The 22,368-nt window shown below is 39.8% G+C and overlaps 3 protein-coding genes across 5 annotated transcripts in view; 1 reads left to right on the plus strand and 2 right to left on the minus strand.

Annotated features, from left to right (window-relative positions):
- Positions 1-2,147: 2,147 nt before the first annotated feature.
- On the plus strand, positions 2,148-8,046 carry LOC308080542 (carboxypeptidase O-like; the record flags this gene model as incomplete). Its single annotated transcript, XM_080422438.1, has 9 exons — positions 2,148-2,216; positions 3,804-3,843; positions 4,189-4,290; positions 4,438-4,551; positions 4,647-4,763; positions 5,065-5,161; positions 6,893-7,095; positions 7,276-7,360; positions 7,850-8,046. The coding sequence occupies exons 1-9, from the start codon at positions 2,149-2,151 to the stop codon at positions 8,044-8,046; spliced, it is 1,023 nt and encodes a 340-aa protein (XP_080278564.1). The 5' UTR covers position 2,148.
- Positions 7,571-22,368, minus strand: part of LOC308080737 (nucleotide triphosphate diphosphatase NUDT15-like) — a 48,300-nt gene continuing 33,502 nt past the window's right edge. Inside the window, exons 1-3 of one of the 3 annotated variants that reach the window (XM_080422696.1) lie at positions 13,082-13,348; positions 10,945-11,157; positions 7,571-9,697 (exon numbers count right to left, since the gene is read on the minus strand). In XM_080422696.1, coding sequence (XP_080278822.1) covers positions 9,673-9,697; positions 10,945-11,157; positions 13,082-13,230 — 387 coding nt within the window. In that variant the 5' untranslated portion in view covers positions 13,231-13,348 and the 3' untranslated portion in view covers positions 7,571-9,672. Of the gene's footprint in view, positions 9,698-10,944; positions 11,158-13,081; positions 13,349-22,368 lie in introns of those variants that run through there. The other 2 variants (XM_080422695.1, XM_080422694.1) reach the window with 2 other exon arrangements.
- On the minus strand, positions 19,108-22,273 carry LOC308080312 (nucleotide triphosphate diphosphatase NUDT15-like; the record flags this gene model as incomplete). Its single annotated transcript, XM_080422117.1, has 3 exons — positions 19,108-19,351; positions 20,191-20,387; positions 22,125-22,273. 3 exons carry the CDS (start codon positions 22,271-22,273, stop codon positions 19,221-19,223), a joined length of 477 nt encoding a protein of 158 aa, XP_080278243.1. The 3' UTR covers positions 19,108-19,220.

The following is a 22,368-nucleotide window of genomic DNA, read 5'->3' on the forward strand; positions in this document are numbered from 1 at the left end:
AGATTCAGCATGGTATTACCACCAAATGTAGTCTACATTCCATTTAGTCTTCTAAATCCCTTCTGTTTTGTAATCCCTTCTGTACACTTGTAAACTATGTCAATAAATATTTGAAGACACAATCTCTCTGGTGTACTTTGAGAAAGTAACAGAGATAACAAGAGTTTTGCAAGAGTTTTTTCCCCCAAGGCAAGGCAGACTTGTGAACTCTAAATAAGTGCAATATCCCCAATAAGTACAATATCCTCAATCCTTTCTCCTATATGCTGCTGAGGACTCCTTGCTGTGCAATATTGTTGGGTGGATTTCGTCTCATTATGAACTGACTGTGATTTCATTAGTGGTGTTTTTAGCGGTTTAGTATTCAATATTTAAGCTAGTAGTTTTAGATTTCGGAATTTCGTTCAATTATGCATTTTATGTTTGTTGAGTGACAATTAAGCTATCTATATCTATCTATCTATCATTAGGGAGGACCTTTTATATCAAGAAAAGGTTGAAAATAGGAGAATTGCTCCTTTAAGATAAGTGGATGCTTTGCCATTCTACAAGTAGCATACATTACCAGAAGGAAAAGGAACATTCTTAAATATTTACTAATATCAATGGCACATACATCAATCAATAGAAGGCTGTTATTAATAACGTTAGAAGAGATTGTTTCCATTTTATGTTGCATACTTACAATCTTAGATTGTCTACCATCTTAATTACTTTCAATTAAATAGATTTCTGTCTCATCTTCATCACTCAGTCAATGCAATCAAGTACAGAACCTCGCACTCAACATCAAGTAGACCAAGAAAAGGTCTTATATTAGTGAATTGGCTAATGCCAGATTGACAATAATGATAAGCTCTGCAAAGGTGCACTGTGCTCTCTCTCTCTCGTCCCACAAAATTTGCAGGTGTGGTGCCACGTCCGAGATCTTCTACTTGAAAGACACAGTCAAGGGAGGAAACGGCGCCTAATTGATTTTTTAATGGTGAGATGGGCCCATGGTTGATGCATGCACACTGGCACAGATGAATGGGTTCCAGAAGAACGCATTAATAGAAACCCACAGTAATACTGCTCCTCGTTTAACTACAGTAGTACGTATTTGTATGCTGGATTCAGGCAAACCAAACTGTTCTTGTATTTATGTATTATGCTCTGTTTTCCCTGTGTAATGTAATGTATTCTATTGTGTGCCTGTTTTAGATTTTATGTGTTTTTTTTGTGGGGACTGCGGATGTAAATTAGCATCCGGTGTATTTGCATTACATTGATATGTATTGTTCATTAGTAACAAGCAAATAAAGTAAAGTAATAAAGAAACCAAAAGTAAGGAGGCAGGCAGTGTTGTAGTAAGTAACTAAGTAAATTTGCTCAAGTAATGTACTTAAGTAAAAAAAAAAATGATATTTTTACTTTACTGGAGTATTTCCAATTTTCAGTACTTTTTCTACTCCAATACATCTCAGAGGCAAATATTATACTTTTACTCCACTACAATTATTTGAAAACTTTAGTTACTAGTTACTTTGTAGATTTTGATTATTATTAAAAAACATACATTAAACACTTCAGCCCTATATATATTTCGGCCATTTGAAAATAGCCGATTTACAAGCTCACAATGCGTCGCGATGAGACACATTGTGAGCTTGTAGATCTGCTATTTCAAAAAGTTTTTTTGACATTTTATACATTTGAAAACTTGTGAAAAGGGACATTCTGCATAATGAGTACTTTCTACTTTTGGTACTTTAAGTACATTTGGATACTATTACTTAAGTAAAACATTTTTACACTTTTTCCACCACTGGAGGGAGGATAAGTCTCTGGCTGAAGGTGCTCCACCTTTGTTACAGCAGGCAGAGAGGGAGTATAAGGGAGGGATTCAAGCCCCAGTTGGGCCCTATCTGTCCATTTCCTGCAAGTACTCAAACTCATGAGATCAGTTTTAGCACACACACCGTATTTTGAAATAACTATTTGTTTAAAGTACTGAAATGTACTCTGTATGATTTAATTGGTGGAACCAGATTATGATGTGTTGCAGTAGTAATACCATTGGTCAAATCTACAGTGCTAGGGAGGAGAGGTGGGCTTAGAGACAGAACAAAGATATCTGGAAAGTCAGGGATTTCTCAACTGGATGCCATGGTGCCATACGTGGGATTTGTTTTTCTGATGCTGCTATGTCGGTTTGGTGCGACATCAGAGGACCGGTGAGTCTGGAGTGGAGATGCCAAGGAGGGTAACAATTTAGAATATACTACTAATAAATAGTTAATAGCTCATGAACTATTAGTAAACTACTTATTAGTGATTTGTTAAAGCTGCACTATGTAACTTTCCTCTTCTACCTTGGATTTGAACCCGGTTTCCTGCGCAATGCTGACATTTTTACCAACTAATAGAGCCTGCCTGCTTGCTCAGGGGATAAATTGTATCTTGACCATCAGGTAAAAGTTTGTGTCAGATCCAGTGTCTAGGTGAGACATGACCTTTGACACGATCTAAATGTCTCAATAGAATAGCAGAGAGACAAAATACAACCACCCCCCAAGTTATATTGTATTAACATGCTCTACCATACAGATTGGACAAAATTGCATTTTCTTAAAAAAAAAGGTTACCTTTAAGTATGTGTTGAATCTAGACAATAGTGCACACACACTGTCTGGAGCTGTACAGGCACGAAAACATTGTGTAAGGTATGATTTATGACAAACATCTGGAGTTCCTCCAATCCCCCCTGTACCATTGCTCGGTTTAAGTTACATGCATAACACACATATTAGAGAGATACTGTAGCACACACACCTATAGCTCTGTGCACATCCAACACACATGAGTGCAGCGTGTGCATATCAATACGGAAGGACAAAGAAACCCCGGCCCCCTGTTACCCGGCCCCTCCCACCGGCCACAGACAGGCAGATTGACTCCTGCATGGAGCCACGGTACTCTGTTTTAATGCAATAAATCGACTTGAGGAACAACTTGTCTGGACCTTTCAACTATGTTTCACATTTGTACAATATACAACATATGTGTTAATAGTTGATTAATAAATTTGATGAGTAAAAGTAAACCCTTTCTGCTGCCAATTCCTCCTACTATTCTAACATCATCAGTACTAGAAAACGCCAGCCATCTACTACACCCACCAGCACCCTCCCTGCACCTACAGCTGGCCTTCCATAAACACAAATTAATACATGTTTAAGAAGGGAGTAACAAATTATTATTTAAAGGTTAATAAATGTATTTGTTGAGACCATGTCAATAGTTTATTAGTCTCGCATGGCCAGGCTGTTGCCTCCCACAATTTTCAAATGCTTCCGTCATACACTGTGGAGCACGGAAGCTCTGAAAATGATCAAAGGATCAAGCTGATGTGACGCCTCCTCCCCACTTCTGTTTCGTCGCGCAAATGTATTCTAATATAAATTAAAATAATCTAAGCATATATAGCTTGCTGCTTAGCAGAAATGGACATTTTAAAATAAAATGTAAAGATATTTTTAAATATATCTCCGTGAACGGAATTGACGAACATATGCCTCAGATTTTGGGAGATGTAGTTCCAGACTCTATATAGCATTCGGAGATTGTGGAATAGTTGTCTGGCTCGGCGAGACTAATAGTTTATAGACGTTATTGGGACTCTATTCTAAAGTTGTTGTTCGTTCAGAAGGCCTGAGCACTGCTATTTTCCTCAGTATTTCTTTATAGGTAGAAAATACTGTAACACTTTGTGCCTGTATGACATACTGTGTTTATTTGGTCTGTGTGTATGTGTCTAACAGAGTGGAATATGACTACTACAAATACCATCCAATGATAGAGGTAAGTGAATACACACTCACTGTGTACCTGAAGGCACCATGTAAGCTAGTGTTTTGGCAAGCACTTACACAGGAATGCACACAAACAGAAACATACACACACATGACCCAGTCCTTAATTGCGCAATAAAACCTGTGGGAAAGTTTCGATTAAAAAGGTCAACACACTATCCAGTCAACTAACAGAGATGGTGTACTCCCTATATAGTGGAGGTGTGTACAGTGGCTATTTCAAGACTGTAATGAGTTTGGCCTTTTTTAAACAATTGCTTAGTTGAACCTGCAACATCGCAGTCATATAACAAGCTTTTACCATACAGTATTCCTTCTCTGCTCTTCTCCACAGATCACCTCTTGGATGGAGCAGATTGTCAGGGAATACCCTTCACTTGTGTCCATAGTGGCTTACGGCAAGACTTATGAAAACAGAAACATTAGCCTTCTCAAGGTAACTAACCTTCCACATTACTTATTGCACACAACAACATTAACTAATAAGAACATTATCAGTCCCTATTTTGCAGTTGCAAGTTATTGATTCTGTGTGTGTGCGTGTACCATAGCAATGAGTCTATTCCTCAAATCTGTTCTTTAGATTGGCAAGAGCACTGGAGAGACAAAAGAAAGAAAGAAAGCTATATGGATGGACTGTGGAATCCATGCTAGAGAATGGATCGCCCCAGCGTTCTGTCAGTACTTTGTCAGAAAGGTACGTGTGTGTGTGTGTGTAAATAAACTGTGAATGGGGCAGAATGTGTGCATTTAATGTGTTCAAGAGTGCATATTCAACTCGCCCACCATCAGGTCCTCCAGGCATACAAAACAGACCCAAAGATGAGTGAGATGATGAAGAACATGGACTTCTATGTGACCCCTGTGCTGAATGTGGACGGATACATCTACTCATGGAAGGATAACACAGTGAGTAGTACCAATGTCTGATGTTTACAGGAGGTGCAGTAATGGATACGCTAGTCTTGATGCCCAGAATGAATAATTCATGTGTGCCCTTGGTGAATAGTTTGGAAGATGTACTTGTCTTCTGGGGCTAGGTGCATCTAAAATGTAGATGGTTTAGACATGAAAATAAGTGTCAGCATGACTTTAAAAAAACTGCTTTAAATTTACTTTAAACCTTTCTGAATTCCATCAATGTTTCCATTGTTTTGTCGGTTATCTCTAGTTTATCTTCAAATTCATTAAACCATTTTGACTTCTGCAGACTCGACTGTGGAGGAAGTCAAGATTACCCGGACCTGAGGACTGTGTCTGTTTCGGTGGCACTGATCTCAACCGCAACTTCCATACCAACTGGGGGAGTGAGTGGTGTTCTACAAATCTATGGGATATAGGGGTGGGTCTGACGAAATAAGCAGCGGCCCAAATGTATTTATCATTTATTTTTATGATCCCAGTCTCCCCTTTATCTAGTACGTCTCACTAGATTATTGATATGCTACGTACTTATCTCTGCTGTCCAGCCCGAACCTCCAAAACACTCCTTGTTCAGGAAACGAAAAAACAAAATATACGTTTTTTAGGAAATGAAGAAAACATTATATTTTTAAAACAAAGCAATACTGCCTCATCAAAGTTGGTATAGTGACTTTATATATCGTCAGATACTTGCATGTGTCATTATATTATCACCACTTCACCCAAATCCAGCGCAAGTGGAGATAGTAGTTTCAGACGAGCAGAAATCAAGCTGAAATGGAGTTAGGTGTCCAAACAACAATAGCTCCACTTGCTGCTGAGGGAGAGGTTTCAAAAGGGTACAAATGTCCAAAAGCTAACAATGGATCTCCAAGCTCACAATGCATCACAACAACGTGTGAATTAATGCCCTGATGCTTCATGACACTTATATAGGCCAACAATAATAAACAGGACTTTAAATATTACAATAACTTTTGCAAAGAGGGGTTCACAGAATTGGAGATTCAGTAGAACTAGCGCGAGTCGCGACAGAAATGCTATCAACTCCTTTCTTCTTGTCACATTGCTCTCTTCATTAAACACTTCATAGATTTTAGAAATATAATTACTTGTTTTCATAACATTAGCGTCAGTGCTAAGTTTGATAAACAGGTACACTGCATAGTTTTAACAGACTACGGGGAGTTTGTTTACGTGATACTCCTCCTCGTTCACTACGCAGCGCGCTCTGTTCTGTGTTGTGAAAAGGCTGCAGCAGAGTAGAGAGGGGGAGTTATTTGTTTTTGACGGACAGTTTGAGGATCCAATGGAGTTGGGAGGTTTAATACTTTTCATTGGTTCAAATGTTTTGATTTTTTACACAGACGTAAAGGGTGTTCAATAGCGTTGATTTATGAAAAAAAAATAAAAAGCTGAAAATGGAGTTAGCCGGTTCGTCCCAGACACCGACGTTATGTTACTGTAACTTCCTACTGCGAGGTCGGACAACATCAAACAAGAGCCCCAGATCCCCATTCAGTCCCCACTCTATCGGCTAAACCTGTTTTACTGTTTGAGATGCAACACAATTGTAAATGTGTGCTCCCATGGCAAGCAAATTCATTGAATGGACTCGATACTTAGCAATATGCCATTTGTGATTCGAATGATTCAATTGAGTTCAAGAGGTAACACTTGTACTCCTAGGGCTGCAACGATCAATATTTTCTTTTAGCAATTATTCTATCAATTACTTTTTCCATTAATTGAATAATCGAGAAGCGCGTAAATTTGTATTTATATATATATATATATATATATATATATAGTCAGCGGATCATATTTTGTAATCAACTAAATTGATTAGTTGGATTAAATAATTAAGCCTGATTTTATACTTTGTTGTACATTGTGTCACAAAACAAGCGACAATAGCGGATGTACAAGGTCACAACGTGTCACATTGCAACGCATTGTGAGCTTGCAGATCAGATAATTGTATTTATTATATATATATTATATAATATAATATATATATATTCCCCCCAAAATACTTTTTTTTTTAATTTAAATAAATTTGTATAATCAATGAATTGATTAGTTTGATTAACTATTGCACCCCTACTCCACAGACATCGGGGTGTCACGTAACTGCTGTTCAGAGGTATACTGCGGCCCCGAGGCCTTGTCTGACCCCGATGCTCGGGCCGTCACCAACTTTGTATGGGAAATGAAGGACAACGTCCTGTGTTTCCTGACCATCCACTCCTACAGACCGCTGATTCTGGTCCCTTACGGGCATCCTAATGTCACTGCCCCCAACTACAATGAGCTGGTACCTACATAGAGGATAACCATACTGTTCATGAATAAAGACAGTTATATTATAAATATTATAATATTATTATATAAATATTACCATGAAAACTGAAACCAGAAAAACAGACACTTCCATTTTCAACCCTGCCTGTATGTAAATGACCCACAACGTTATTGCTATTGTTTGGTTTCTCAGATGGAGGTGGGTCTGGCTGCAGCAGATGCCATACGGGAGGTTCATGGGATGAACTACACTGTGGGAAGGTCTCCAGACATACTGTGTAAGTAGGAGCAGACCACTTGCAGCAGCAGACCTACACAAAAATCACCTATAATAACACTGACACAGCACTGAACACAGCACTGAAAAGGCGATTGGGCCTTTGCCACCAGGGCCCCTGGGCTTTGAAATGACCTGCCTGAGATCATAATAATGCATTCCATTTATAACACTTTAGATTTTTGCAAATCTCAAATGCAATAGGGTTTAAAAGCATTGGCATAAAATAGCAAAGGCAACCAAACAACTACATGGGACTCTACTAGGCTAAAAACTAGGTAGAAATCAGGGCATAGAAAAAAACATAAAGGCCCAAGAATAACGCTTTGTTAAAAAGGTAGGTTTTTAGTCAATTTTTAAAAGCATCAGTGGACTGTGGTGCTCGGGGATCAGGCTAGAAAGTTCAGTGTTCTCTTTTAAATGACTTCTTAAAACACACAAAATTCACCTACAGAACACTGCACGACAAGTTCCTCATCTTTCTCCACAGACCCGCATTCTGGCTCTTCAAGAGACTGGGCTCACCAAGTGGGGATCCCCTTCTCCTTCACGTTCGAGCTCCGGGGGGGGACGCACGGCTTCAAGCTGCCAGAGGAACTGATCAAGCCTGCGTGTGAGGAGGCGTACGTGGGAGCCATGCACATCATCCACCATGTGCACGACAAGAACTTTGGTCTTCGGCGGTGACGGTGCAGTCCATCACCGCCACGCTGTGGACCGCACTGCTGCCGGCATTCGTCACTGGCACCACGGCGCTGTGAGAGCGGCGTGACATCGTTCTATGAACACATCCACTGCGTTCACGCAGACTGCTAAACGTTGTTCGTTTGTAAGCCTGGATAGACTAAATATGTCTGAGCAGAAACTGGGAAAACATTAAGAGATCTGAGATGTATGATTTTAAAATGTATTTCAAGGGGCCTGGGGAGTTGTGTAACTTGTGTACAAATGAAAGTATATTGTTTATGTTTTTATCCCGAAAAAGGTTGAGTTGGGGTGGGAGTTTTATATTTGGGGGGTGTCATTTTTATCTAGGCTGTATGTGCCAAGAGGCACTAAGTGGATAGGTAATAGGTAATTTTACTATATTCTACAGCAGGCACATTTGAATTAATAGGCGTGGTGTGGGAGAAAAAGCTTGAAATTAAATAATTACTGTAAAGGGCTTGATTGAATTTGATGCACGATACTATGTGCAACAAATTATATCAAGACCAGGCATTATGTAACTGAAATATGCGAGTGGTCCAGAGCTCAAAAAAGCTTGAGAACCACTGATCTATTCCTATCCCACGATTACCCTTATTCCATTCTGTTAACTGATATAATGATTTGTATGTGAGTGAGCAGACACATGCAATTATACCTGTTGAGATTCTAACTCCCTTTTCTGTGGAATTTCGAGATTCTAACTCCCTTTTCTGTGGAATTTCTAGACCTCTGACTTCCCAGTAAATGACAACTTTGACATATCATCATACTGTAGGTCACCAGGTCATTTAGTGCACTGTTACGTGGAAGAAAATAAAAAAATTAATTAAAATCTTACATTACTAAATGCATAGTCAGGGACCACATGCAATACCTTCACGGACCACCAGTGGTCCACGGACCACCTGTTGAAAACCCCTGTTTTACAGGAATAAATCCTGCCCTTCAGTCCTGTCTGGGACGGGTGAGGATTCATTTAGAATTGAATGGATGTTTCAGTTTCAGAGACAGATTCAACATTCAGCATGAAATATTACACCAAATGTAGCCTACATTCAAACATTTTTTTCTTCTTCATTCTTCAAAATATTTTGTAATCCTTCTGTACAATTGTAAACTAAGTCAATAAATATTTGAAGACAAAAATCTCTCTGGTGGACTTTGAGAAAGTAATAGTAACAGTGACGTAGTAACAGTGACTGTAAACCACCCTACTGTATATACTTTGCAATCGCAGTCACCCAGGGTTCTACACTTGGTACGCTCAGTTTTTCCTTCTACACCAAATTTCTTGGCCGAAAATGGCCAATTTACAAGCTCACAGTCACAACGTATTGCAAGCTTGTAGATCTGCTATTTTTGCCATGTGGTTATGGGCTGCATGATCATTGTAACTAAAAACCAGTAAACAGTATTCCACAGTGTTAAAAACCAGAAAACAAACAGAAAACAATATCGTAAGACAGTTGCTACTTGCTATATGATAGTGAGCAGATTCAGTGTCCCATGGTGACACAGGGCTGTGCAGAGTCCATGAAAGGCTGGAATCTTTGTCGTCTCAGACAGGCTAATGGCAGGAACAGCTGCTCCTCAGGGGGAAACTCATCCCAGTGAATCCAGCTCCACCCTGGTCAAGGAAAATAATAATCACATGGTCAGGTGTGTTTGGAATGTTCAAAATACAGTTTCAGTGAACTGATAGTTTAACTGATAGTATTAATTTATATTTAATTAATTTATACGATTTGTTTTATTTCGTTTTCATTTTCATTCAAATATCAAACATTGGTCTACTATTTTTTTCAGGGTTTGTAACTTTTTGGGGAGTTTTTGTTACCTTAATTCGGTTAATTCGGTACAAAAAATGTTCTCCATGAAGTGTAGATGTCGGAGGTTTTTAGTTTTTTCTTCATCCCCCCCCAATGGAACTGAGTATGTTCAAACCCCCCCTGCCCCCATCCTCTGTCCCTCAGGTAGGAACCCGCTGGTGGTTCCTGAGTCCAGTTTTTTTTCTCCCATGGATTCCTTGATTTTCCACACCATTTTTTTCCTTCAAAACACACTCTTTGCTCATACAGATTTTGCACCAAACTCACCCAAATCGGGTAAGTTTTATGTCTGTGCTCACGTGATCAAGAGGTATCTGTCAGCTTTTTCCCGATTCTATTCAGATTGGCTACGATTGGCTTTCAAAGTTTGTGGGAGGGGCCCGTTTTGCACAAAATGGCACAAATCACAAGCGCAGCGTTCGATTACCATGAAACTTTACACACACACTCCCAGTAGGCCAAGTAATAACTGCCACCCCAAAGTTTTCAAATTAGCCTCATGGTGGCGCTATAACAGCCCGCTTCACGTTTTGGCCTATAACTATTGGCCTAGATAACCTTGGCTCATGATATAACTTCCCATATAGGCCCCGACTATTTGTGCCAACTACATTTTCCATCATTTTGCGTTTTCTCCAAAACTCACACAAATCGGTACACATTATCTCTGGAGTCATGTGGTCAAGATATATCAGTCTATAAAAGCCTTCCAAAACTTGCAGGCCCTGGGTAGACAACCCCTCCTGGCGGAGACCTGTGCTCTGAGGAGCACTTTTCTAGTAATACTGTAACATGTGATGGGTTTAGTTGTTGACCGGGAGGCCTGGCTCCATACTGTGTCACACAATGATGAGCACCTTTATTTTACCGTTACCATCGATAGGCTATCTGTCAATAAAAACAGTCCAGTTAATAGTGTGTGTGTGTGTGTGTGTGTGTGTGTGTGTGTGTGTGTGTGCTCTGTGATGCAACATGTTGCAAGGTGTGATACTGAAATATGAATTAGGATTTAAGGCAGAGAGGAAAAATGTATTGTAGTAGCCACGCGCTGCGCCACAAACCTTCATTCTTCTCTGGCTCCAGGTTGACTGGCTCCGCAGGGTGTGTCCTGTCCAGTTCACCTTGCATGATGATGGTCACATAATGGTACTGCTCCTCCAACTTGATGGAGTTCACCACAGACGCAAAGCGCACGTTAATCAAACGCACCCCTGCCTCTTCCATCACTTCTCTGTGGGCACAGTCCGCCCACGTCTCCCTTTCAAACGAGACAGAAAATTCAGCATCACATTCTGACACCACAGTTAAATCAAATATGTGCATTACTCCCAATAGTCCATGAGCCAGAGCCCCAAAATTGAGCAATGATTATCGAAAGAGTGGGCAAAACCAAACCTATATTAAATTGTTCATAGGGTCAATACGAGTAAATAAATATATGATAACCTCTCCACAGGAGTAGCTTTTTCATGGTTATCACACATTTTGTAATTTTCCCCATACGTACATGACAGGTGAAAAAATTACAAAATGTTTAAAAGAGTTATCATAATGAAACTTCCCCAGTTGATTACTTACATGAAGACAATGATTTATCGGATTACAAGTTTTCAGAAATTGTATATTTAGATATACAAATTAGGCATTTAGTCCATGAGCCAGAGCCCCAAAATTGAGCCAGATATTGAATATTCCCTTGTTAAAAACCTTTGACTCCAACATCTTAACAAACTTAAATAAGAATGTTGACTCTGGCTTTGTCCAATGTTCCAAAGTTGATTCTGGAAAGTTATGCAAATTCAGGCATATTTTCCTAATGCCTAATTTGCATATTTAAATATACAATTTCAGAAAACTTGTAATACGATAAATCATTGTCTTCATGTAAGTAATCAACTCAGGAAGTTTCATTATGATAACTCTTTTTTAAATTTTGTCATTTTTTCACCTGTCATGTACGTATGGGGGAAATTACAAAATGTGTGATAACCATGAAAAAGCTACTCCTGTGGAGAGGTTATCATACATTTATTTACTCGTATTGACCCTATGAACAATTTGATATAGGTTTGGTTTTGCCCACTCTTTCGATAATGAAATCTTGTCTGGCTCATGGACTACAAAAAGAACAGTATAGACCACTTGTTCTCAAAGTTGGGTCCGGGGACCACCAGGGGTCCAAACCCTTATGGGTCTGTAACTCGAAGAGTGTACACATAAACCAAACACTCTATAGCAGTGGTCCTTGAGGGGGTTCCAGGGGGTCCTTACACAAATTAATAGTTAGGAACAAAATTGAACCTTGTGTGTCTGTAACTCTGAGAGTGTACAAATGGAGCCAAATGGACCAACACTGATGATGATACTACTGTGTAGATTGGGACCCCCAAGAAATCAAAATGGTTGAGTCCCTGGCATATCTTTTCAAATGGGGGTCCCTGGGCTAATGTGTGTCAATTTGGGGGTCCTTGACGCAAAAAAAGTCGAAAACCACTGCTCTATAGCAATGAGTACTTTGAGAATATAGAGCTACTATTAAAGGTAGGGTAAGTGATATTTTTTGGTTAAAACAAAAAGTATTTTGTTAAAAGGTTAAAATACTATATTCTGATAGTAATCATTGCTATAGAGTGTTTGTTCAGTAACAGATGTCTCCCTGTCTCTCCAGCTCTTTAATAAACAGAAAATACATTACAGGGAAAGACCACAAGCAACCTGAATATCTAGCTCGATTGCACACAGTCAGTCAGGTAGGTGTCAAAATCTCAGCCAATCAGGAGAAAGTACCAATTTTTAAGCTTAATTTGTATAGTGTTCCAGTTAAAATTTTGTCTGCTCATTTCTTAGTGTCATCACTTCCAATTTCACTTGTTTAATCTATATCCTGATTGAGTTCTCTGTCCTGGTTGGATAAAATTGGAAATGAAACTAAAAAAAAAAAAAAAAAAACTACAAAATACATTTTCTGTTTTATAAAGAGCTGGAGAGACATGGAGACTCTTTATATGGACAGGACACTCTATAGTAACGAGCACTATCAGAACATAGACCCATTTTGCAATTATTTGAAACTTTGCAAATCACTTACACTACCTTTAAGCACTTATTTTAACCAAAGAAAATCACTACCCTACAAAATTGGGGAAGAAATTGAGCACCACCACGAGAAGTGTTCTGCTCACCCAAACTCTAAGTGCCCCCCAGGGAGCTGGTAGGTTCCATGACCCATGGCGCCTCTTCGTCTTCCAACCAGCACACACTGAGGGTTCTGTGGGTCTGTCACCAGCACACCCACTCCCACTCCTGGACGTTTAACCGTTATCTCTGACATCTTTTCATGTATTTACACTTTAAAACATTACTGGCAAATCCTGGACTAATGTTGACTTGGCACCACCATTATATCTCACCGCTCTTGTCTATTTACAAACATACACGTGAAGTTCTTCCCAACCCCAAGTCTCATACTTCCGTGATGCCAGATTTTGGAAGAGAAATAAGCATCCATAAACCAGCAGGTCTATGAAAACAAGCCCAAAAGAAGCTGCTACGGCTATTAGAAAATAGCAATTATTTTCAAAAAAAATAAAAATAGAAAAATCTAGTTTTTATTTTGGAATGTTTTTGATTTAAAAAAAACTAAAACTAATCTGGCACAAAATATTTTCAGATGGGTGGGTCTGCCGGACAAACAAACACATTAATTTTGGAGTCCTTGACATGAAAATGTTTGAGCATCACTAGTTTAAACAACATTAGGAAACAAGCCCAAATAACTTAAGCAGCTACACTTTAGAAACCAGCCAAAAGACCGCAACCACCAATATTTACAAGTGACTTTACAGAAAAACAAGCCCAAAGTCACTTATAATAAGCGGACATGGCAACCCTGCTCCAGTGTTATTTCAATGGCTCTGGTTGCTGCTCGTGGCGTTACTGCCATCTTCTACTGGGACCCTTCGCTAAGCCCCACCCACCCCACTCTGTGACTGGTGGTGCGAGTTAGTCACACCCAGGCCTGGCACAATCTGCTTCTCACCCATTGACTTGCATGTTAAATGACGGCTTTTCCCCTTAAAAATAATCGATCATTTCAGCTGCAAGAGCTTCAAAATCTCTTCTAAATCTAGTCAACAAGGCCTGCAGTAGGCTATGGACTGGAAAAATGTGCATGACATTATTTCAACAAGCTAAAAAAACACGGGAAATGTTATAGGGAGTAATAGCCATGGATACACGACGGGATCGTCTGTCTCGACCATCATGGATAAACTTCAACCTGGTGTTTGCACTTTCTCCATTTACGGCCCGTACATCTACAGAAACGTTCATATTTCAAATATAAAGTGCTTATCCCATGGCCACGGATGTTACATTTATGTACGGGCTCTCAAAAGTAACCGTATCATCCGTATAGTACAATAAAAAGCATTTTAATCTGATCGGTGGCCATTTTCTTCATGTGCTTTCAACTGCGTGACCCTATCGGTTGGTAAGTGTATTGCACTCTGATACATTATAACTCCATGAGAAAATGGCCACCGATCGGATTAAAATGCTTTTTATTGAACAATACAGAATATACGGGTACTTTTGAGAGTCCCGTGCATAATTGTAACATCCGTGGCCATAAGGTAAGCACTTTATATTTGAAATCTGAACGTTTATATAGATGTACGGACCGTAAATAGACAAAGTGCAAACACCAGGTTGAAGTTGATCCATGACTGTAACAGGAGTTTTAATTCATTTCAGACTACAGTAGCAGTTAATAAATAGACGAACAAATGAATGAATATACTTTCACGTGCGGAATCCGAAACAGGCAGCGCTGTGATTCTGAATTTTGTTACGATTACAGTGATATAGACACCACCTGGGCGAGTGAGTCGTTTAACTTTCCTGATGTTAAGCTGTGTATGTGTTCAACAACACAGCCAGCCATGCAGCCTTGCCGTTTAAGTGCAGATTTCAGCTTGGGAAAAGAACCCTCCAACGGTTTTGGGTACGTGGAATCTGTTGCTGGTTCATATAGTCACCATTGCGTTATCGTGGTATTCTTGCTATTATGTTGCAAATGAATGTGTGTGTGCGGGCGAAATAACATTGACAGCTATGGCAGGTGACGAAAGCTTGCCAGACCTATGCCAGGCTGACAACGGTTGCTAAGCTGGCATTGGACAATCGCTTTTGGGGTGGGGTTTAGCGAAGGGTCCAAAGGTCAGTGGAAAGACTGGTGATGCGAGGTTACTTACAGTGGAAGTAAAAGTAAAGAACGTTTTTTATTTGTATTATTATTATTATTCAGTGGTGGAAGAAGTAGGACTAACATGTTTTACTTCTACTACTTGCAATGTAGATATACTCTGCTTGCTACAAGTAGAAGTCCCGTATTAAAAAATGACTTGAGTAAAAGTACAAAGTATTGGCATCAATATACTTAAAGTACCCAAAGTAACAGTACTCATATGCAGAATGTCCCATTTCACAAGGTATCATATGTATAACATTTATCAAAATCTTTTGAAAATAGCCGATCTACAAGCTCAGCTCACAATGCCATGGACCCGAGCTTGTAGATCTGCTATTTTCTAAAGATTTTAATACATTTTAAGACAAAAACATAAAATAAATAATTGCTAATGTGTTAAAATGTCGACCAGATTTCGCTGCTGGAAGGATATAGGGTTGTCAAGATTACAAATTTAAGTCGACGATTAATTGTCACTCAAATAATTGCGATTAACGATTTAATTGTGTGTTTGGCATTGAACATGGGAACATGTGAAGCCTTTCAGACTTTGTAATAAAAAATCACACCCTGTGTGAAGTGGGCGGTGTCTTGCTAGCTAATCACAATACTGAATGGAGTCAACCAATCATGTACAAAAAATAAATACATTTATTGAAACACTCTTTATGATGGAGGAAACCATAACTTTAAAAAAACAAATTTATGGTTTTTTTTAAAGTTATGGTTTCTTATATAGGGCTATGCACATGTGTCATGTGACACTGGCCAATCACAGTCCTGAATAGACTGTGATTGGCCAATCACGGTGCAGGGTTAGGCGGGATACATTTTTGGCCAATCACAGCGCAGGATTTGTTGTACAAATATCCAAACCTCACTTATAGGGGCGGTTTCACCGCCCAAAAAATTGCATAGGGCAGATATGACAAATAACTGAAATATACAAAGAAATTATTGACATATTTAATAATTGCCAGACCCAAGGGGTCGGGCTTACATATCTGTTTCGTCCATACATGGGCATGTCCTCATTTGTCCTCCGGCCCCAGCCAAAAAAAAGTTTGTGACGTCCCCTTTCGTCACGAACTATTCATGACATCATGAACTTCAGTTGTGTTACATACTAGGACTTCATTTTGGGTCTGGCAGAACCAGGTCTCCTGGTCTTGTTTTATACATGTAAAACTAGCAGAATTAGCTGATCTACAAGCTTACAACATGCTATTTCAGCTTTTTTCTTTTCCGCATTCTGGCTCTTCAAGAGACTGGGCTCGCCAAGTGGGGATCCCCTTCTCCTTCACGTTCGAGCTCGGGGGGGTGGGCGCACGGCTTCAAGCTGCCAAAGGAACAGATCAAGCCTGCGTGTGGTCGTGTGAGGAGGCGTACGTGGACGGTGGGAGCCATGCACATCATCCACCATGTGCACGACAAGAACTTCGGTCCTCAGTCCGGTGCAGTCCGTCACCGCCATGCTGTGGACCGCACTGCTGCCGGCATTCGTCACTGGAACTGTGGCACAGGCAGCGGTGTGACATCGTTCTATGAACACATCCACTGCGTTCACGCAGACTGCTAAACGTTGTTCGTTTGTAAGCCTGGATAGACTAAATATGTCTGAGCAGAAACTGAGAAAACATTAAGAGATCTGATGTATGATTTTAACATGTATTTCAACTTGGGGCCTGGGGAGTTGTGTAACTTGTGTACAAATGAAAGTTTATTGTTTTTGTTTATGTTTTTATCCCGAAAAAGGTTGAGTTGGGGGGGTGGGAGTTTTATATTTGGGGGGGGGGGTCATTTTAATCTAGGCTGTATGTGCCAAGAGGCACTAAGTGGATAGGTAATAGGTAATTTTACTATATTCTACAGCAGGCACATTTGAATTAATAGGCGTGGTGTGGGAGAAAAAGCTTGAAATTAAATAATTACTGTAAAGTGCTTGAAATATGCGAGTGGTCCAGAGCTCAAAAAAGGTTGAGAACCACCGATCTATTCCTATCCCACGATTACCCTTATTCCATTCTCTTACTTTATCCAACCTTCCCTTAAACTCATGTTAACTGATATAATGATTTGTATGTGAGTGAGCAGACACATGCAATTATACCAGTTGAGATTATAACTCCCTTTTCTGTGGTATTTCTAGACCTCTGACTTCCCAGTAACTGACACAACTTTGACACATCATACTGTAGGTCACGACTCACCAGGTCATTTAGTGCACTGCTCCGTGGAAGAAAATAAAAAATAAAGAATCTACACTTTTACATTACTAAATGCATGGTCAGGGACCACATGCAATACCGTCACAGACCACCAGTGGTCCACGGACCACCTGATGAAAACCCGTTTTACAGGAATAAATCCTGCCCTTCAGTCCTGTCTGGGACGGGTGAGGATTCATTTAGAATTTAATGGATGTTTCAGAGACAGATTCAACATTCAGCATGAAATATTACACCAAATGTAGCCTACATTCCAATTTAGTCTTCAAAATATTTTGTAATCCTCTGTACAATTTGTAAACTAAGTCAATACATATTTGAAGACAAAAATCTCTGGTGTACTTTGAGAAAGTAACAGTGACTGTGTAAACCACTTAAACCCTACTGTATATACTTTGCAATCTCAGTCCCCCAGGGTTCTACACTTGGTACGCTCCGTTTTTCCTGCTACACCAAATTTCTTGGCCAAAAATAGCCAATCTACAAGCTCAGTCACAACGTATTGCGAGCTTGTAGATCTGCTATTTTTGCCATGTGGTTATGGGCTGCATGATCATTGTAACTAAAAACCATGTAAACAGTATTCCACAGTGCTAAAAACCAGAAAACAAACAGAAAACATCGTAAGACAGTTGCTACTTGATAGTGAGCAGATTCAGTGTCCCATGGTGACACAGGGCTGTGCAGAGTCCATGAAAGGCTGGAATCTTTGAAATCTTCTGAAAACCTTTTCACATTGGCATGTTATAGTGCCACCAGCAGGTCTAACTTAGCAAAACAGATTTTTGGAACAAAATGCCTCAAATCATGAATGCAGTGTCCGATTGCCGTGAAAGGCCTAAGAAGAAATGGCGCCAACAGGAGGCCACAATAACCTACCTGATCTGGCCAAGACCTGTGCTCCGAGGAGCACTTTTTTTTGTTCCCCCTCTCCCCCCCCCCCCCCACCTCTCTCTCTCTCTGAACAAGTAATAAACACATCTGACCTACTGTATAAGACAGTTACAGGGTCCAAATGAACCCTTATGGGTCTGTAACTCGAAGAGTGTACAAATAAACCAAACAAACACTCTATAGCAGCGGTTCTCAATCAGTGGTCCTTGAGGGGGTCCTTACACAAATTAATAGTTAGGAACCAAATTGAACCTTGTGTGTCTGTAACTCTGCGAGTGTACAAATGGATACATTACAGAGGAGTAACATGATTTAAAACTCAAAGTATGCAGGCAGACAACAAATCTGTTTAGGGATGTGGCTGAGCTCCAGCACCACAAACATTTGCAGATAAGTAGGAATAACTATTTTTCTTGTGTTCTCTGACCTGACAAGAAACACATTTTCAACTCTGATAGTGTCTCAGTTTATTCATAAATCAGTGTAAATTGCAATCCTCAGACATTTCATATTATACAGAGCTGTTTGGTTCAATGTCTGTTATGATTTATAACATACAATTAATTGTCATTATAAATCATGACTCATTGACATAACATTATACATAGGCATGACATCTCCTTCCATTGTTATGCAGACGATATCTTCCAGTGAAGCGCTACCCTACAAACATGTGCTGTTTAGTTAACTGTCCGGCACATATTTAAGAGTGAATGTCAAATAATGTTCTTCAATGAACTCACAAAACTGAAAGTCTCATACAATATAATTGGTTCAGACCACTCCATTTCATAAATTCAGTCATCTCCTGGTCCTTTATAATGTCAGGTCTGTTGCTTTGACTTTGTGCCGTGACTATTGTATATTTTAACACGTCTTAAGCAGAAACAGTCAATAGGCTCGAAATTGTGCAGAACGTTGCTACTTGCTATATGACAGTGAGCAGATTCAGTGTCCCATGGTGACACAGGGCTGTGCAGAGTCCATGAAAGGCTGGAATCCTTGTCGTCTCAGTAAGGCTAATGGCAGGAACAGCTGCTCCTCAGGGGGAAACTCATCCCAGTGAATCCAGCTCCACCCTGGTCAAGGAAAATAATAATCACATGGTCAGGTGTGTTTGGAATGTTCAAAATTCAGTTTCAGTGAACTAATAGTTTAACTGATAGTATTAATTTATAAGATTAGTTTTTTTCATTCATTTTTCAAATATCAAACATTCAAACTTTGCACACACACACACACACACACACACACACACACACTCCCAGTAGGCCAAGGAATAACTGCCACCCCAAAGTTTTCAAATCAGCCTCATGGTGGCGCTATAACAGCCCGCTTCACGTTTTGGCCTATAACTATTGGCCTAGATAACCTTGGCTCATGATATAACTTCCCATATAGGCCCGACTATTTGTGCCAACTACATTTTCCATCATTTTGCGTTTTCTCCAAAACTCACAAAAAGGTACACATTATCTCTGGAGTCATGTGGTCAAGATATATCAGTCAGATTTCTCATATACCATTCCAATTGTCTATAAAAGCCTTCCAAAACTTGCAGGCCCTGGGTAGACAACCCCTCCTGGCGGAGACCTGTGCTCTGAGGAGCACTTTTCTAGTAATAACATGTGATGGGTTTAGTTGTTGACTGGGAGGCCTGGATCCATACTGTGTCACACAATGATGAGCACCTTTATTTAACAGTTTCCATAGGCTATCTGGCAATAAAAACAGTCCAGTTAATAGAGTGCGTGTGTGTGTGTGTGTGTGTGTGTGTGTGTGTGTGTGTGTGTGTGTGTGTGTGTGTGTTTAAATGCTCTGTGATGCAACATGTTGCAAGGGTGATACTGAAATATGAATTAGGAATTAAGGCAGAGAGGAAAAACGTGTTGTAGTACCCACGTGCTGTGCCACAAACCTTCATTCTTCTCTGGCTCCAGGTTGACTGGCTCCGCAGGGTGCGTCCTGTCCAGTTCACCTTGCATGACGATGTCCACATAATGGAACTCCTCCTCCAACTTGATGCAGTTCACCACAGATGCAAAGCGCACGTTAATCAAACGCACCCCTGCCTCTTCCATCACTTCTCTTTGGGCACAGTCCTCCCACGTCTCCCTTTCAAACGAGACAGAAAATTCAGCATCACATTCTGACACCACGGTTAAATCAAATATGTGCATTACTCCCAAAAAAAAACACTTGTTCTTGTTCGCCACAATGTTGGGTCCGGGGACCACCAGGGGTCCAAATGAACCCTTATGGGTCGTAACTCGAAGAGCGTACAAATAAACCAAATGAAACCATAATAAATAAAGCCTACGTGTGTGTGTGTATACATACATACATACATACATACATACATACATACATACATACATACATACATACATACATACATACATAAGCTACTTAGTTACTTTACACCACTGAAATACTCCAATAAAGAAAGGAAATACCTCAAAATCGACGTAAAATTGGCTATTTTTCCCAAAATGTTAAAAAATTATGATAATTGGAAAATGGTCTTAAATAATGTAAAATTTACATGATTAGAACATGATTGAACAGTCGCCAATTAAAGCCTAATATTTCTACAATTGCAACAAAACCTGTTTATCCAATCATTTTTGGGACATAAACAAGAAGTTGAAGGATAACTTTGGGTCTGACCGTCTGATAATGATGTCACGTGCATGTTCAAATCATGTATTCTTTACATTACTTCAAACCATTTTTCTAATATTTTTGGACAAAACAACCAATTTTAGATCAAGGTGCCCAGTCTGCCCACCCTTCCTTAGAGCCCACTCTTCTTGTATCCCTCTGTCCCATCACTTTGTTTGGACATGGAAATGTGGATTTATCACAATCTGACCTCAGAACATCTTCTTGAGTAGTGCTCACCCAGTGGTGTAAAGTAACTAAGTACATTGAATTACTCAAATACTGTAGCCTACTTTACTGGAGTATTTTGATACCAATACTTTTGTACTTTTACCCAAGTAAAATGTTTAATTCCAGACTTTTACTTACGTAGGGTAAGTGATATTTTTGGGTTAAAACAAGCTTTTGTTAAAAGGTTAAAGCGCAATATTTTGATAGTCATCATTGCTATAGTGTTTGTTCAGTAACAGGAGTCTCCCTGTCTCTCCAGCTCTTTAATAAACAGAAAATATATTTTCAGGTAGGTGACAAAATCTCAGCCAATCAGGAGAGAGTACCCATTTATCAGCTTCATTTTTAGAGTGTTCCAGTTCCAATTTGTCTGCTCATTCATTTGCATCATCACTTCCAATTTCACTTGTTTAATTTGTATCCTGACTGAGTTCCCTATCCTGATTGGATACAATTGGTATCCCGACCTGAAAATGCATTTTCTGTTTAATAAAGAGGTGGAGAGACAGGGAGACTCCTGTTACTGAACAAACACTCTATATAGCAATGAGTACTATCAGATAGAGCTATTAAGCACTTTTTTAACCAAAGAAAATCACTTACCCTACCTGGCCCTTGGTGTAATGTATTAGAGTGCAATACACCTCCCAACCAGTAGGTGAAAGCATCGGAGACAATTCGGAGAAAATTGCTGGCGATCGGATTAAAAAGATTTTAATTGAACAATACGGAATATACAGGTAGTTAGACCTTTGCCGGCTCAACTTGTTACATCCGTGGCATGGGGGTCAGCACTTTATATTTGAAATCTGAACGGTTATGTACATGTGAGAGTTGTAAATGTAAAACACATCAAAGACCAGGAACAAACGGTTCCATGACGCTTGTAAAAGACGAGCGTCATGGCTACTACCTTACCTAAAATTGAGCACCACCAATGAGTAGTGTTCAGCTCACCCAAAATCTAAGCTCCCCCCAGGGACCTGGTAGGTTCCAGGACCCGTGGAACCTATTCGTCTCCCAACCAGCACACATTTAGGGTGCTGTGGGTCTGTCACCAGCACACCCACTCCCACTCCTGGACGTTTAACCGTTTTCTCTGACATCTTTTCCTGGACTAATGTTGACTTGGCACCACCATTATATCACACCGGTCTGTCTAATTAGTAATTACAAACATACACGTGAAGCGTGAAATTCT

The sequence above is a fragment of the Gymnoscopelus braueri genome (assembly GCF_963280865.1).
Source record: "Gymnoscopelus braueri genome assembly, chromosome: 24".
In the NCBI taxonomy this organism is placed as follows: Eukaryota; Metazoa; Chordata; class Actinopteri; order Myctophiformes; family Myctophidae; genus Gymnoscopelus; species Gymnoscopelus braueri.